This window comes from Antechinus flavipes, chromosome 3, assembly GCF_016432865.1.
Source record: "Antechinus flavipes isolate AdamAnt ecotype Samford, QLD, Australia chromosome 3, AdamAnt_v2, whole genome shotgun sequence".
Lineage (NCBI taxonomy): Eukaryota > Metazoa > Chordata > Mammalia > Dasyuromorphia > Dasyuridae > Antechinus > Antechinus flavipes.
The window spans coordinates 1,919,603-1,934,528 of record NC_067400.1 but is presented as its reverse complement, the minus strand read 5'-3'; the positions used below and the strand labels follow the sequence as shown (position 1 = coordinate 1,934,528).

Below are 14,926 nucleotides of genomic sequence, written 5' to 3'. Positions count from 1 at the left end.
CGGAGTCTGCCGCTCGGCCCCTGATTGTGGCAACAGCTCTAGGAGGTCAGAGCCCTCTGGGTGGGGGAGAGCGGCGCGTTTGGGCCCCGGGTGGGAAAGGAGCCCTCGGCCAAGAGAAGCTGGGAGGCGGATGAGGATCTTTGTCTTTGCGCCCTTCCAGGAGGGGGCAGCCGGTTCTCTGTGGCCCTGGGGTGAAGGGCCCCTCCCACGGGAGCCGGGTCTGTGCCGGCCGAGCCCCCCTCAGCTCCCCGGGGCCTAAGGCTCAGACATGGCTTCTCCCTGACATGGAGGCCGGTGGAGGAGCCTTCAGGGGAGGCCTTGGGCCAAGCAGGAGGCCCAGAGGTTCCTGAAAAGGGTCTGTTTGCTCCCCCCTTATTTTGGGCCCGGAGCCGTGAGGCTCGTTCTGGGTCAGGCTGGGGGGGAGTTTGAGGGCCTCCTTCCCTCTCACAGCTGCCGAGGCCCAGCTGGGGAGAAGTGACGGAGACTGGTTCTTGCGTATCTACATTTTAATGAGTATGTACAGGCTTCTGTCCTCCCACAATACACAGCGCTCCATTCCCCCCTCCCCCCCATCTCCGAACGGGTCAGACACCTGGGGGTCGCTCCACTCCCTCTCAAACTCCTAAGCCTGCAGGGAACAGGGATTCAGAACAGGGGGTCCCCGCGAGGGTCTCCTCTGGGGTACAAGGGCCAGCACTGAGACACCCTTGGAGGAGGCCTTGGGGGGGGGCTGCTCTTTGCTCAAGTCTGTGGGCTTGGCCCAGAGCGGCCCCTGAGTCAGGGCCCCCCCTGGTCTCACCGTGGCTCCCTCTGGCCTCCTCAGGGGCCACTCGGAGCAAAGGAGGTGCGAGACAGAGCATGCAGAGCGTGCAGACAGGCACGTGGAGGAAGCGCGGGGCTGGGGGGCCGTGGGGTTTGCCCCCCCAGACCCCTTTTCTGTGAACTCCCTGCTTTCAGAATTTGCTGCTTGGCAGATGGGAATGCGGATGGTCGGGTTTTTAGGCGTCGCAACGTTTCCTTTTTCTGCTCCCGCAGCTGGAGGCTCTGGGACCTGGTGTTCTTGGGGTGCTGGGGGCCTGCAATCTCCCCCTCCTCAGGCCCCACGACTGGACTTGGTGCAGGGTTAACCCGCCCCCTCCGCCCCAGCACCACGGTCAGCGCCCAAATCAAGCTGCATAGAGGGGCCTGAGAGAGGGAGCAGCCCTGCCCTTGGCTGCAGAGGGAGGTGGGTCAGTGCAAGGGGGGCCGGAGGGTCGGCCCCATCGGGAGGCCCTGAACGGGCGCCCATTTAGGCCAATTTAGTGCAGAGCCCCCCGGCCCGAGGGCGAGACGAGAAGTCACCTCCTAAGGGGCTGCCCAAGGAGCCCCGAGCTCCCAGACTGCCCGAGGCTCCCGCTGCCTCCGCGTCTCTCCTGAGGAGAAATGGGGAGGTCGGGGCTGCTTTCTTTCCCCGGGGGAAGGATTCTGATTCCAGTTATGGCCGAGGACAAGGGCCCGGCCTCTTTCCTCCAGAAGGGTCAGGGGGTGTCTCCCACTGCCGCTCATTCTGCCGGGTGGGGGTGCCTTTACCTTGGCGGCTGCCCCGGGCAGAGGTAACTGGGTGGGGCAGCAGACAAGCAGGCCTGGGAGGTGGGTGATCACTCCCCCTTGTAAACACACTTGGGGTGGGGGGAGACCAGAGTCCGCGGAAAGCATCCCTGCCCCTCCGGGGTCCTCCTCCCCGCCCCCAGCTGCAGGGGCCCCGGGTAATGAGCAGGAAGAGTTTCCTCTCCCACCTTCTGAGCCCCCCCCTGCGAGGGGCGGCAGCTCCACTGAATCATAAATTAAACACATTCATCAGTCGGGGGCGGGGGAGATGAGGCGCAGATTCCGGGGCTGGCTCTCGGCCCAGGCCTGGCTGTAAACAAGGTCCCCAAAGCTCCAGGGCCGGCGGCCCCTCCCCTCCCTCCTCCCTTCCCACACGTCCCTCCTCTTCACAACCTTGGCTCCTCAGTGGCGGTCCATGGGAGTGGGCGCATGATCCCGGGATGAATGGCGACAGCAGCGGTGCAAGGACCCCCGAGGGGGCCGGGGGGAGCTCAGGAGGCGGGCTGGTCCTCTCGGGGCTCAGGCACTTCTTTGTTACAGGCATCCTTCCTGCGGGGAGGGCCAGCTGAACCTTCTGCCCCACGAACCAACCACCCTGAGCTCTGTTCCCCCGCCCTTACTACTGTTACAAACAACCCCCAGGCCTGGGGGCTCAGACTTGGGGTGTCAGGAGCCTGCCTGGGGGGCCGCCCCCTCCAGGCTCTGGCAGTTTGCCCCTAAGCTGAGCTCTGCATCCTGGGGCCAAGGAGGAGGGGCCCCAAGCCCTTTCCAACCTCCTGGACCCCAAGGGGGTGAGTCTTTGCTGGAGGGGGAGCCCCGGCCCCTGATACAGCCCCTTCCCCTCGGGAACCTTGGAGGACAAGCAGGACCCAGTGGGCCTTGCCAGGGCCAGTCAGGGCTCCAGGAGGAAGGCCCCAGGCTTCTCCAGCTCATGTACCTGTCCCCACCCCAGCTGGGGGGGACCCCAACCATAATTCTTGGGCAGACATGGCACAGTTGTTTGGGGGGAGGGTCATTCCAAGCTGGGGCTGGAAGAAGGCGAACACTTCTCTAAGTCACTTCTAACTCTAATCCCGGGATTTACAGAGGCTTTATCCTTCCCCCTTTCCTACCCCTCCCCAAATCAGGAGGACACAGAAGCTCCAGTGGAGCGCGCTGACCAGGGAAGAATCGACCTTCTTAAACAAGGAGAGTGAAGGCTCATGGGACTTGGAAGAGGCTCCGGGAGCCCAAAGCCACGGGACGGGGAGGGTGCAAGGGAGCCTCCCACCCACCCCTGCTGGCCCTGCTTCTGCCCCCCATCCACCCGGCTCCCTTCCTGAACAAGTGTAGGAATGGGGGGCGTGGGCACCGGAGGTGAGAGAGAAGCGCCCCTTGCCTGTCCACTCAAGGGGGGGCGTGGCTGCCAGGGAGGGGAAGTCTGGGGGAGATACATGGACGTGTCCAGGGGCGGAGACATTCAGTCCCTGGAGCTTGTGGGCAGCTCGGTCAAGGGGCGATGTGTCCTTTGGGGTTGTTAGCCACAAGGAGAGTCTCTCTGAGGCACCTCCAAGATCGCAGCCTTCAAGTCCCTGAGAAACTAGTGCTTCGGCTGCGGGCCCGAAGCTAGACGAACCCTGGCAGGGGGCCAGCCCCAACCTGTTCCACGGCAAGAACAGTGTCAGGAGGCCTTGGGGGAGCGGGCAGAGGCAGCTTGGGGCCCCCTGCGCTCAAAAACCACTGGGGTAACTCAGAGCGACCCAAGGGCAGCTGGGCGAGCCCAGGGGAACCCGAGGGTGACCAGTCTCAACCCCCCAGATCTATCCCTGAGCCCCCCTTCTGCACAGGAGGGCGACGTTGCCCCATGACTTACTTTAATAAGTTTCTTGATGGAGACCTGTCCTCAGATCTGAAGTGGGCTTCAAATGGATTCCCAAAGGAGCGCTTCCTCAGCATGGCCTTCACCAGGATCTGGAGAGAAGGGGCACATGCTGTGGGGCACTGGCGGCAGAGGCGGCTCCGGGAGCCACCACCCAGCTTGGCAGCCAGGGTTTCCCGCCCGGGGCCTTTTGCTGTCGGTGCGTTCAGAGGCAGAACTGAATTTTCACCCATTTTGAAAATCCATTTCTGTGACCAGCAGCTAAGGGAAGTGAGCAGAAGCGGGAGATCGTTATACCCTTCCACAACAAAACGACATGAGGATCCGAACCAGTTCCATTTGTTCAATAATGAACAGAACCAGCGGCACCCAGAGAGAGAACTCTGGGAAATGAGTGTGGACCACAACTTAACATATGCACTCTTTCTCATTTGTTTACATCTTTGTTTTTCTTCCCAGGTTATTTTTACCTTCTTTCTAAGTCCAATTTTTCTTGTGTAGCAAAATAACTGTAAAAATATGTATAAATATATTGTATTTAACCTATAGGGGACGACCTGCCATCTGGGGAAGGAGGGCAAAAGTTGGAACAGAAGGTTTTGCAAGGGTCAATGATGAAAAGTCATTCAGGCTTATGTTTTGTCAATAAAGAGCTGGAAGAAAAAAAATCCATTTGATTAGGACAGCAGGTAGTGATCGTCTGCTGCTGAGCCCAGGGAGGGGGCGAGGCTCTGCGTGGGTCACTTTGGACCCGAGTGGTGACCAAAAATCTGGCCAGTCCTGCTGTTCCCGAGTCACAGACTCAGACTGGCAGGGGACTCATTTTACAGATGGGGAAACTGAGTCGCAGAGATAGAGGGATTTGTTCGAGGGGGCGGGGGATCCGGGACCAAGTCCAAGACTCTCTCCACTCCTCTCTGATAGAGTCAGATGGTACCTCAGCATTGAGGAATGACTTGTATTTTTGTAAATTTGACTCACCTTTCCTCAGGAAAAATTCAAATCTGACTCACGCCTACCCGACTAATTAGCAGTTCCCTCGGGCTGGGCTAAGCTGACTACCTGACCAAAAAATGCTGGAAAACTAGAAAACAGTATGGTAGAAACTAGGTATACACCAACATCTCACACGATATACCAAGCTCAGGAAATGGGTATACTAGTTATACAGAAAGCTTGATATTAGCAAATTAAGAGAGCACAGAATAGTTTAACTGTCAGATTTACGTGAAGGAAAGAATTTATACCAAAGAAGATATAGAGAACATTATAAAATGTAAAATAGATCATTGATTAATAAACGTTAACTTTTTTTTTGCACAGACAAAACCAATGCAACCAAAATTATAAAGGGAAAATGTGGGGGAAAGTTTTTCAACATGTATCTCTCTTAAACGTCTCATTTATCAAATATAGAGAGAGCCGAGTCAAAGTTATAACGATACAAGCCACGCCTCCATTCATAAATGGTTGAAAAAGGATATGAACAGGCAGTTTTAGGCAAAGAAACCAAAGTTATCTCTAATCATGTGAAAAAATCCTCTCAATCACAATTGATCAGAGAAATGCAAGTTAGAACAACGCTGAGGTACCATCTCACCCCTATCAGAGTGGGTAACACGACTAGGGAAAGGGGGGATGTCAGAGAATGTGGGGAAACCGCACCACTGATGCACCCTTGGTGGAGTTGTGAACTGATCCAACCGCGCTGGAGAGATTTGGAACCGCGCCCAAGGGGCTGCCAGACTGTGTGTGAGCTCTGAGCGTCAGAAAGGGAGCGGGGCCGCTTTGTGCAAACATTGGTGCACATTTTTTTGGTATCTAAGAACTGCCTCTGCCTGGGGAAGGTGCTTCCTAGGACCCGAGCTGCCCCTGGGCCAGCCCTCACCCGCTCCAAGCCCGCTGCCCCGCCCCCCGCCCCCCACAGCCTCCCGGCAGCCCCGGGCGGCGGCAGCACCGCGGACAGCTCCTTACCACCGTGGGCAGCCGCGGGATCAGCTTCACCGAGTTCTTCACCTCCTCCTCCGTCACCTCCACGATGCTGCAGTGCTCCTCCTCCGAGGGGAGCGGGCACTCTCCGTTCTTGGTCACCCAGGGGTGCACCTGCATGGGAGGGAGGGAGGGGCCCGGTCAGCCAGGGGAGGGAGGGAGGGGCCGGTCAGCCAGGGGAGGGAGGGAGGGAGGAGGGAGGGAAGAGGGAGGGAGGGGCCCGGTCAGCCAAGGGAGGGAGGGAGAGAGGAAGGAGCTGGTCAGCCAGCCCCCCCCCCCCCCGACATTCTGACGCCATGATTCTGGGATCCCACTGTCTCATGGAACCTCCCCAGTCCTCCCTCAGCTTCTGCCCTCCCTCCTGCCTCCATACCCCCACTCTTGGCTTCCGTCTGGTCCTGAATGCTGGCCCCCAGCGCAGGCGGCCTCTTACTTCTCCCCGCCCCCCCCCCCCAATCAAGCGGACGTCTCCCACCCTGCACCTTCGGGCCCTCCGTGGTGCTTGGCCAGCCCTTGCTTTGATGACTCTGCCCCCTCTCCACAAGAGCCCCGCCCTCGGCTCGGAAAGCTCCGGGTTGTATGAGGTCGAGACCCCTGACGCCCCGACCGCCTTCCGTGGAACTTCTCAGGGAAGCTCATCCCCTTCTCCAGGCAAAGGAGAGACAGGGCGGAAGAAGGGGTGTTTGAGAAGAGGAGCCTGGGGTCCGGGGAGCCCGTAGGAAGCACAGTGACCAGGGGCACGCCTCCCCCTCCCACCTCGGACAGCAGAGGCTACTAAAAGAGGCTTCCGGGCAGCCCCCAGGCTCTGGCCACTGGGTTTCTCCCCTCGGGGCCTCCCGGCCCCTCTCTGGCTCCAGCTCCCGCCCTGCCTGAGCTCTCCAAGGTCCCAATGGTTTCCTTTCACCCCTGACTTTGCCAGTGTCTTCCATCACTGAGCACTCCCTCTGTCCCCGCCCCAACCCCGCCCTTCGGCTTTCCCAGGCCGGCTCTGTCCCCCTCCTCTAACACTCAGCCTTCTGGGTGGGGGCTGGGTGGGCACTGAGGGGCGGGGCGGGGTGCAAAGTTCAGCTAAGGCCGCCCCGGCCTCATGGAAGGACCTGATCACACACACAGCAAAGGAGCGAACTGTCAGGGAGGAGGGGGAAGGGGGAGGGAGGAAGCTGGGGGGAAGGGAGAGCCTCAGTCCCTGCCAGCGGGAGGCGGGCGCTGGGGGGTCGGAGAGGAGGGGGCGACAGGGAGGCATCCGAGGCTGTGGTGCAGGCCAGGCCAGGAGGAAGCTGCTCCCGACGCCCCAAGGAGGCCCAGGGCACTCACCTTGATCTCGGGGATCACGATCCTCGTCTGGGGATCCTTGTCCAACATGCGGAGGATCAGGTCCTTCAGAGACTCACTGATCAGGGGCCTGGGAGGGAGAGGGCGTGGTGGGCAGGGCGGCCCCAGACCAGGACAATGAGCAGCCCGGCTCTTGCCTGGTAACCCCGAGTTGTTTGCTTTCTGGTTTCCCCACGGCGGGAAGTCCAACCTCCGGCCCCATTTGGGGAGGCTTCGGGGACACCTCTGCCTGGTGGTCTTAGTGGTCACTTGGGGGGGGGGGGAGGGGGAGGGCGGAGGGGGAAGCCCTCCTCAGTCTGGGCCGCTGCCTGCACGGGAGGCTTACTTACTGCTCTGGGAATCCCACTTCCTCATTCTTGATCTTCTGGTGGAGGGCCAGGATGGAGTCATCGATGAAAGGGCACTGGAAGAAGGAGCCGGGCTTTAGGAGGGTCATCTGGGGACAGGGATGGGGGAGAGGGGGCCGGGGAGAGCTGGAGGGGGGGGTCGTGAGAGTCAGTGAGAAGTCACAAAGCTGCTGGGGGCCCAACCTGCAGGTCCGAGCAGAAACCGGGTGGCTGGAGGTCAGTGTGGGGATGGCTAAAAGTCAGAAAAATGGGGATGAAGTAGTGAAAAGTTGGAAGGAAGGAGCGAGGAAGGAAGGAAAGGAAGTTAGGATGGAAGCAAATAAAGGAAGGAGAAAAGGAGAGAAGGAAGGAGTGATGAAGGGAGGGAGGGAGGGAAGGAAGGAAAAAGGAAAAAAGAAGGAAGGAGAAAAAAAAAGAAGGAAGGAAAGAAGGAAAGAAGTACAGGAGAGAAGCAAAGAAAGAAGGGAGAGAAGGAAGGAAGGAAGAAAGGAAGGTAGGAGGGAAGAAAGGAGTAAGAAAGAGAGAGAGGAAAGAAGAAAGGAAGAAAGAAAACAAAAAAGGAAGGAAGGTGCAGTCTTTCTCCATTATACAGGGCAAGTCCCCGTGGGCAGAGCTGGGAAGATGGCACCGGCTAGGCGTGCCCTCACCCCTTCTCCCTTGGCCTGGCCCCCTCCCACAAACATGAAGACCATCTGTGTCAGAGGGAGGGGCAGCGCTCGTCCCCCAGGGTAGGAGAGCGGGTGGCTTCCCGCCAGCATGAGCACAGCTTTGGACGGGCACGCTCTGCCCCATGTGGGGCGCCCTGCCCAGGCCTTGGCACCTGGCAGGAAAGGGGGCAGTCGTGTTAGCGAGGAGACTGGGCCCGCTCACCTTCCCGTAGACGAAGCAGTACAAAGTGATGCCCGTAGCCCAGATGTCCAGGGCCTGAAAGAGAGCACACAGTAGGGCTGACTAGTGCCGGGCTGCCCTGGCCCCGGCTCCCTTGGCCCTCCTGGGGTCCAAGCCGCTGCTCATTTTGCCCCAGAGGCCGGGGACGGGGGAGAGCCAGGCGCTCTGGCTTGGCCGAGGGCCCGGGCACCCACCTTTCCTCGGAAGCTCTGGACCGAGTCAGAGATGGCTTCCGGAGCCATGAAGGCCGGGGTCCCGGCAGTGCTGGACAGCTGGGCGTCGCTCCCCTCAAACTGATTGCTGACCCCAAAGTCGGCGATCTTCACGTGGTCGTCGTCGCCCAGGAGCAGGTTGGACGGCTTGATGTCCCGGTGGATGATCTTCTGGTAATGGACTGCGGGCGAGGAGAGGGGAGAGACTGTGGGCTTCTGGGGCGGCCGGCCTGGGCAACTGGCTGCGGCGTCTGCCCGGGGCCGGCTCCGGGGCGCCTGAGCATGGCGGCAGAGGCTGCACTCTTGGGCAGTGCCCTCTGGGGCCCCCTTTTCCCCTGAGTCTCTCTGGCCCTGGTCTGGACCTCCTCAAGACTGGCAACGGTCCTTCTGCCCTGGGACCCCCTGGAACTGCCCCCAGGCCGGCTGGGCCCGAGCCCCCCTCCCAGACTCTGGGCTGCCCCACCCCCCGACAGGCTGGGCGCCCCGTGACCTCTCACCCCCCCAAACAGGGATCAGGCCAGGAGGTGGAAGGGCTCCAGCTGCTTCTAGGACCAGAGGCCAAGGACCCGGAAAAGGACTGGCCCTCCGGCCCCAAGGGGCTCCCTCACTGCCCGACACCGCTGCCTCCCCCCGCTTCCCCCCCACGGTAACCCAGGGGCATGAACCCCAGGAAGAGCCCCGAACGTTTCCAGCTTTGGGCTTAAGTGCTGAGGGGTACCCTGAGGAGAAGGGGCACCCGCCCATTTTTCAGATGGAGAGACTGAGGCTGGGGAGGCTACATGGCCAGGAAAGCTAACCCTCAGTGCCTCCTGACTCCCTCCTAGGGACGCAGAGGGGGAGCCCCTGGGAGAGAGCCTGGGACAGGGACCCCCATCTTACTAGCCCCCCAGGATGAGCTGAGCTTCCCCTCGCCCTCCCCAACCCGCCCCCCTGGGGCTCCCTCTGCACCCTCCCACCCTCAGGCCCTAACCCTGGCTCCCAGCTGAGACCCCCTGCCCAGGCCCAGCCCCCCCTTCCAGAATTTTCCAGAAAGTTCCCAAGTGTCACTAATTCCCGAAGTCTCAAGCGCCTTTCTTTAAGGGAGCGGCGCAGGGTCCCGAGGGACGCCAGGCCGCACTTTGGGGGCTCCCGGGGCCCTGGCGGCTGTTCCAAGTCAGCCTCGGGCTCCCCTTGCGCCAGCCCTCGTCTCCCGTCAGCCCCGCCATCAGTGCTGAGCCTCCTTTTCCCAGAAGGCCCCGCAGAGGAGCCGAGCCGGCCTGGTCGGATGCCCCCTCCCCTCCCCCCAGGGAAGAGTCCGTGACCCGAGGCCCCGCCCCCGGGCCCCGAGGCCCCGCCCCGGGCCCCGCCTCCGGGCCCAGGCTAGACCTGGTCCGGAAAGCGGGCGCCGATGGGAAAGAGGCTTTCCCGGCCACGGAGCCGGTGCCACCGGCGGGCGGGCTTCTTAGGTTACCGCGACATGAGTCATGTGGGGGAGAAAAGTCGGAACAAGAGGGAAAAACCGAAAGTAGCCCCTGGGATCTGTCCTCAGGCTCCGGGGCTCGCTCTCTACATGCCCGGCCTCGGCCATCCCATCTCTCCACTGATGGCGCTGTTGGGGCCCCCTGCCCTTCCTAGGCCCCTCCCCTGTCCTCCCTAGGCCCCTCCCCTGTCCTCCCTAGGCCCCTCCCCTGTCCTCCCTAGGCCCCTCTCCTGTCCTCCCTAGGCCCCTCCCCTGTCCTTCCTAGGCCCCTCCCCTGTCCTTCCTAGGCCCCTCCCTCTGTCCTCCCTAGGCCCCTCCCCCTGTCCTTCCTAGGCCCCTCCCCTGTCCTTCCTAGGCCCCTCCCCCTGTCCTTCCTAGGCCCCTCCCCCTTCAGTCACTCCTACTCTCAGGCTCCGGTCCCGGACAATCTCCCCACCTGGGCGGCGCCAGCTCCGTCCTGGCCCCTTGCCCCGCTCTGCTCTCACCGGCCTTTGCCCTTCTGGCATTTCCAGGCTTGGGACCGGGCCTGGCACGGAGGAGGCGCTTAATAAATGCTCACTGACCGAGGGACTGCGCAGGGCGGTAAATGCGAGCCAAGCAATGGGGGGGGGCGGGGGGAGGGCCCGTCTCCGGACAAAGCCCCGCCCTCCCCGGCCCAGGCTACTCACGGTACTCCAGGCCCAGGACGATGTCCCGCAGGTACGGCCAGGCCTGCTCCTCGGTGAAGGGGTCGTCACAGGGCACCTCCATCACGGGGCTGTGGGGACACGGCCATCAGGAGCCTGGGGGGAGGGGCACGGGGGGGGAGGGGGGAAAAGTGGGGACCTACAGCCAAGCTGGGCTCTGATCTCCGGGGGCTGCTCTTGGGTCCTCAGTGGGCATTTAGCATCCTTGGCAGTTTCCCTCTCTCCCCTGTGTCTGTCTTTGTCTGTGTCTCTGTCTCTCCTCTTCCTCTCTCTCTCCTGTCTCTGTCTCTCACTCTCAGTCTCTTTCTGTCTCTGTCTCTTTCTGTCTGTGTTTGTGTCTCTGTCTCTCTCTGTGTGTGTGTCTCTCTCTCTCTCCTGTCTCTCACTCTCTCTGTCTCTCTGTCTGTCTCTCCTCTCTCTCTCTCTGTCTCTCTCACTCTCAGTCTCTGTCTCTTTGTGTGTGTGTGTGTCTCTCTCTGTGTCTCTCTTTCTGTCTCTCTGTCTCTGTCTCTCTCCTCTCTCTCTCATTCTCAGTCTCTGTCTGTGTGTCTGTGTGTGTCTCTCTCTCTCTCTCTCTTTCTCTCTCTCCTCTCTCTCTCTCTCTCAGTCTCTGTCTCTGTGTGTGTGTGTCTCTGTGTCTCTCTTTCTGTCTCTCTGTCTCTGTCTCTGTCTCCCCCCCCCTCTCTCCTCTCTCTCTCTCTCTCTCACTCTCAGTCTCTGTCCCTCTGTGTGTGTGTGTCTCTCTGTCTCTCTCTGATTCTCTCTCTCACTCTCAGTCTCTGTCTCTCTGTCTCACTCTGTGTCTCTCTCCTCAGACTTAGACATTTTTACTCTCTTCATGGACCTCAGGCCTGGGTGACTGGGGCAGGCCCAGAACTCTCTCCACGTGTCCCCAGACTCCCAGGAGTCTCCCGACATCATTCTGGGGTGTCCCAGCCCCCACAGGGGCGCCTCTCCCGCTCAGGAAACTGCTCCCCACCTCCGGACTCAGTTGGCCTCTTGGACCCCCTTTCCTTCGCGTCTCAAAGCCAGGAGGGCGCCCTCGTGGTCTGCAGAGTCCCTCTGCTGGCCAACACCCTTCCTACAACTGACCGTGGGGCAGAAGAGCCCCTGGGAGCTCCCCTGGCCTCCCCTGCACAGGCGGCGCCTCGGTCCGGTCTCCAACACGGCAGCCCCGAGGGAAACAGACCGGCCCAGAGGCCGAGAACCAAGCTGGACACTCCCTGGCCGAGGCTGGGGCCCTGTGGTCCGGTGGTCACTGCAGCCTCCTCCAGGGGACCCTCCATGCCTCGGTGGATCCCTCCCCACTCCCCCCCATTCAGAGGGGACAGTGAGGGGCTCGTAGGCTACTTACCCCTTTTGGAGCAGGTCAAACACTGGAAAGAAAGCAGAAGACGGTCAGACAGCTACGGTCCCATGGGTGCCATGCCCCCCCCCCCCCAGGTAGAGATCTGAGTTCCAATCCTCTTGGCCTGAGCCGAGTCAGTTCACTGGCTTAAAGCTCAGTTTCCCCACATGTAGAGTGAGGAGGCTGGACTTCTATGACAGGATTCTGAGAGGTTTTTTTTGGGGGGGAGGCCCCTCCCCATCCAGAATGGAGTCCAGCATTTCAGGCGGGCAGCAGAGTCCCAGAGTGGCCAGTGACCTTTGGGCCCCATGACACCCTCGGCCCAGGCTCAGTTCCCGATGCCTGAGGCAGGATTCACACCCAGCCCTGGCCCGGCTGGCTACCTCTGAGGCCCCTTTTCGGGAGGGGGGAGGGGGGGCAAGCAGTTTAGGGCTGACCCCTCACTCTGGTCTGCCGCCCCTCCCCCGGCTCATCTTATCAAAAGGGAAACTCCCTCCCCACCCCCAATTGCATCCATGGCGAGAACCCAGGAGCTCACCCATGTAGAGGTTGTCCTCCGCGGGGTCATCCAGGACCTGTCCGGGGAGGAAGCACCATCAGCAGGAGGGGCGCCAGTGTCCACTCAACCCGGGGACCCGAGGGGAGGAGGACAGTGTGGGGGAGGGGAGGAGGGCAGCATGGGGGAGGGGAGGATAGTGTGGGGAAGGTGGGTTGAAGAAGAGGATGACAATATGGAGGGTCAAAGAAAGTGTCAGTTTGTACAGAACACTTTCCACACAAATTAAGTCTGATCTAATCAACTGGAAAAATATGAAATGCTCTTGGATTGGGCGAGCAAATTAATAAAGATGACAATACGACCTAATCTAATCTATTTATTTAGCGCTATACCAATGAGACTCCCAAAAAACTACTTTGATGACCTAGAAAAAATAACAACAAAGTTCATATGGAAAAACAAAAGGTCAAGAATTTCAAGGGAATTAATGAAAAAAAATCAAATGAAGGTGGCCGAGCTGTACCAGATCTAACATTATATTATAAAGCAGCAGTTACTAAAACCATCTGGTATTGGCTAAGAAATAGACTCATTGATCAATGGAATAGGTTAGGTTCAAAGGACAAAACAGCCAATAACTTTAATAATCTAGTGTTTGACAAACCCAAAGACACCAGTTTTGGGGATAAGAATGCATTATTTGACAAAAATTGCTGGGAAAATTGGAAATCAGTATGGCAGAAACTAGGCATTGACCCACACTTAACACCGTACACCAAGATGAGGTCAAAATGGGTTCATGACCTAGGCATAAAGAATGAGATGGTAAATAAATTGGAAGAGCATAGGACAGTTTACCTCACAGACCTGTGGAAGAGAGAGGAATTTATGACCAAAGAAGATCTAGAGATCACTATTGACCACAACATAGAAAATTTTGATTATATCAAATTGAAAAGTTTTTGTACAAACAAAACAAATGCAGACAAGATTAGAAGGGAAACAATAAACTGGGAAAACATTTTTATAGTCAAAGGTTCTGATAGAGGCCTCATTTCCAAAATATATAGAGAATTGACTCTAATTTATAAGAAATCAAACCATCTCCAATTGATAAATGGTCAAAGGATATGAACAGACAATTTTCAGGTGAAGAAATTGAAACTATTTATAGACATATGAAAATATGCTCCAAATCATTATTAATCAGAGAAATGCAAATTAGGACAACTCTGAGACACCACTACACACCTGTCAGATTGGCTAGAATGACAGGGAAAGATAATGACAAATGTTGGAGGGGATGTGGGAAAACTGGGACACTGATACATTGTTGGTGGAACTGTGAACACATCCAGGCATTCTGGAGAGCGATTTGGAACTATGCTCAAAAAGGTATCAAACTGTGAATACCTTTGATCCAGCAGTGTTTCTACTGGACTTATACCCCAAAGAGATAATAAAGAAGGGAAAGGGACCTGTATGTGCCAAAATGTATGTGGCAGCCCTGTTTGTAGTGGTTAGAAGCTGGAAAATGAATGGCTGCAGATCAATTGGAGAATGGTTGAGTAAATTGAGGTATATGAACATTATGGAATATTATTGTTCTGTAAGAAATGACCAGCAGGATGAATACAGAGAGGCTTGGAGAGACTTACATGAACTGATGCTGAGTGAAATGAGCAGAACCAGGAGATCATTATATACCTCAACAACGATACTGTTTGAGGATGTATTCAGATGGAAGTGGATCTCTTTGACAAAGAGACCTAACTCCGTTTCAATTGATAAATGATGGACAGAAGCAGCTACACCCAAAGAAAGAACACTGGGAAATGAATATAAACTGCTTGCATTTTTGGTTTTTTTCCCGGGTTATTTCTACCTTCTGAATCCAATTCTCCCTGTGCAACAAGAGAACTGTTCGGTTCTGCACACGTATATTGTATCTAGAATATACTGTAACCTATTTAACATGTATAGGACTGCTTGCCATCTAGGGGAGGGGGTGGAGGGAGGGAGGGGAAAAATCGGAACAGAAGTGAGTGCAAGGGATAATGTAAAAAAATTACCCTGGCATGGATTCTGTCAATATAAAGTTATTTAAAAAAAAAAAAAAAAAAAAAAGAAAGTGTCAGTTTGATGAGGGAGAAGGGAAGTCCCTTCTCGGAAAATTTCCAGGGAAAGCACAGGCTCAGGCTCCAGCCCAGAAGGGAAAGCAATCTGGGGGATGGTAGGGGAGGAGCAGACGGCAGACTCCCCCCTCCAAGGTGGATGAATGAAACATAGGAAAGGAGGGTAGGGGAAGAGTTGGGGGAGAGGGCTGGGGAGGAGTCCCCAGTAACAATAGCTTCCTATAGTCCTTGGGCCCCAGGGCTGGGCCCCCCCAGCTTTTGACTGCTTCCCCTCCTCCCATCCCCGGGGTGCAGAGGAGCCTCCTGCAGTTCCAGGGGTCTACTGGGAGCACGGGCCCAGGCTGCCTTGTCTGCCACCCGGGGGTCCTGTCCCCAATGTCCGGACTTACCTCGATGAGTTTCACGATATTCACATGGTCCAGCTTCTTTAAGATGGCGATCTCCTGGTAAACCCGGTCCAGGGGAGCCAGGGGGACAGTCTGACCACCCATGGCAGCCTTGGAGCCGCGTGGCGGAGGACGCCCTACAGAGAACAGGAAGCCACGGGAGGCTCAGGGGGTGTTTGTCCAGAAAGGCAGAAGCAGAG

The 14,926-nt window shown here is 58.0% G+C and overlaps 1 protein-coding gene across 1 annotated transcript in view; it reads right to left on the bottom strand.

Annotated features, from left to right (window-relative positions):
• Nucleotides 1-488: 488 nt before the first annotated feature.
• CAMKK1 (calcium/calmodulin dependent protein kinase kinase 1) overlaps nucleotides 489-14,926 on the bottom strand; it is a 38,345-nt gene continuing 23,907 nt past the window's right edge. The window contains exons 6-16 of the mRNA XM_051991578.1: nucleotides 14,730-14,863; nucleotides 12,245-12,281; nucleotides 11,713-11,734; nucleotides 10,341-10,429; nucleotides 8,196-8,395; nucleotides 7,984-8,037; nucleotides 7,096-7,169; nucleotides 6,749-6,836; nucleotides 5,420-5,548; nucleotides 3,440-3,537; nucleotides 489-2,136 (exon numbers count right to left, since the gene is read on the bottom strand). Of these exons, the coding sequence (XP_051847538.1) occupies nucleotides 2,079-2,136; nucleotides 3,440-3,537; nucleotides 5,420-5,548; nucleotides 6,749-6,836; nucleotides 7,096-7,169; nucleotides 7,984-8,037; nucleotides 8,196-8,395; nucleotides 10,341-10,429; nucleotides 11,713-11,734; nucleotides 12,245-12,281; nucleotides 14,730-14,863 (983 nt within the window). The 3' untranslated portion in view covers nucleotides 489-2,078. The remainder of the gene's footprint in view (nucleotides 2,137-3,439; nucleotides 3,538-5,419; nucleotides 5,549-6,748; nucleotides 6,837-7,095; nucleotides 7,170-7,983; nucleotides 8,038-8,195; nucleotides 8,396-10,340; nucleotides 10,430-11,712; nucleotides 11,735-12,244; nucleotides 12,282-14,729; nucleotides 14,864-14,926) is intronic.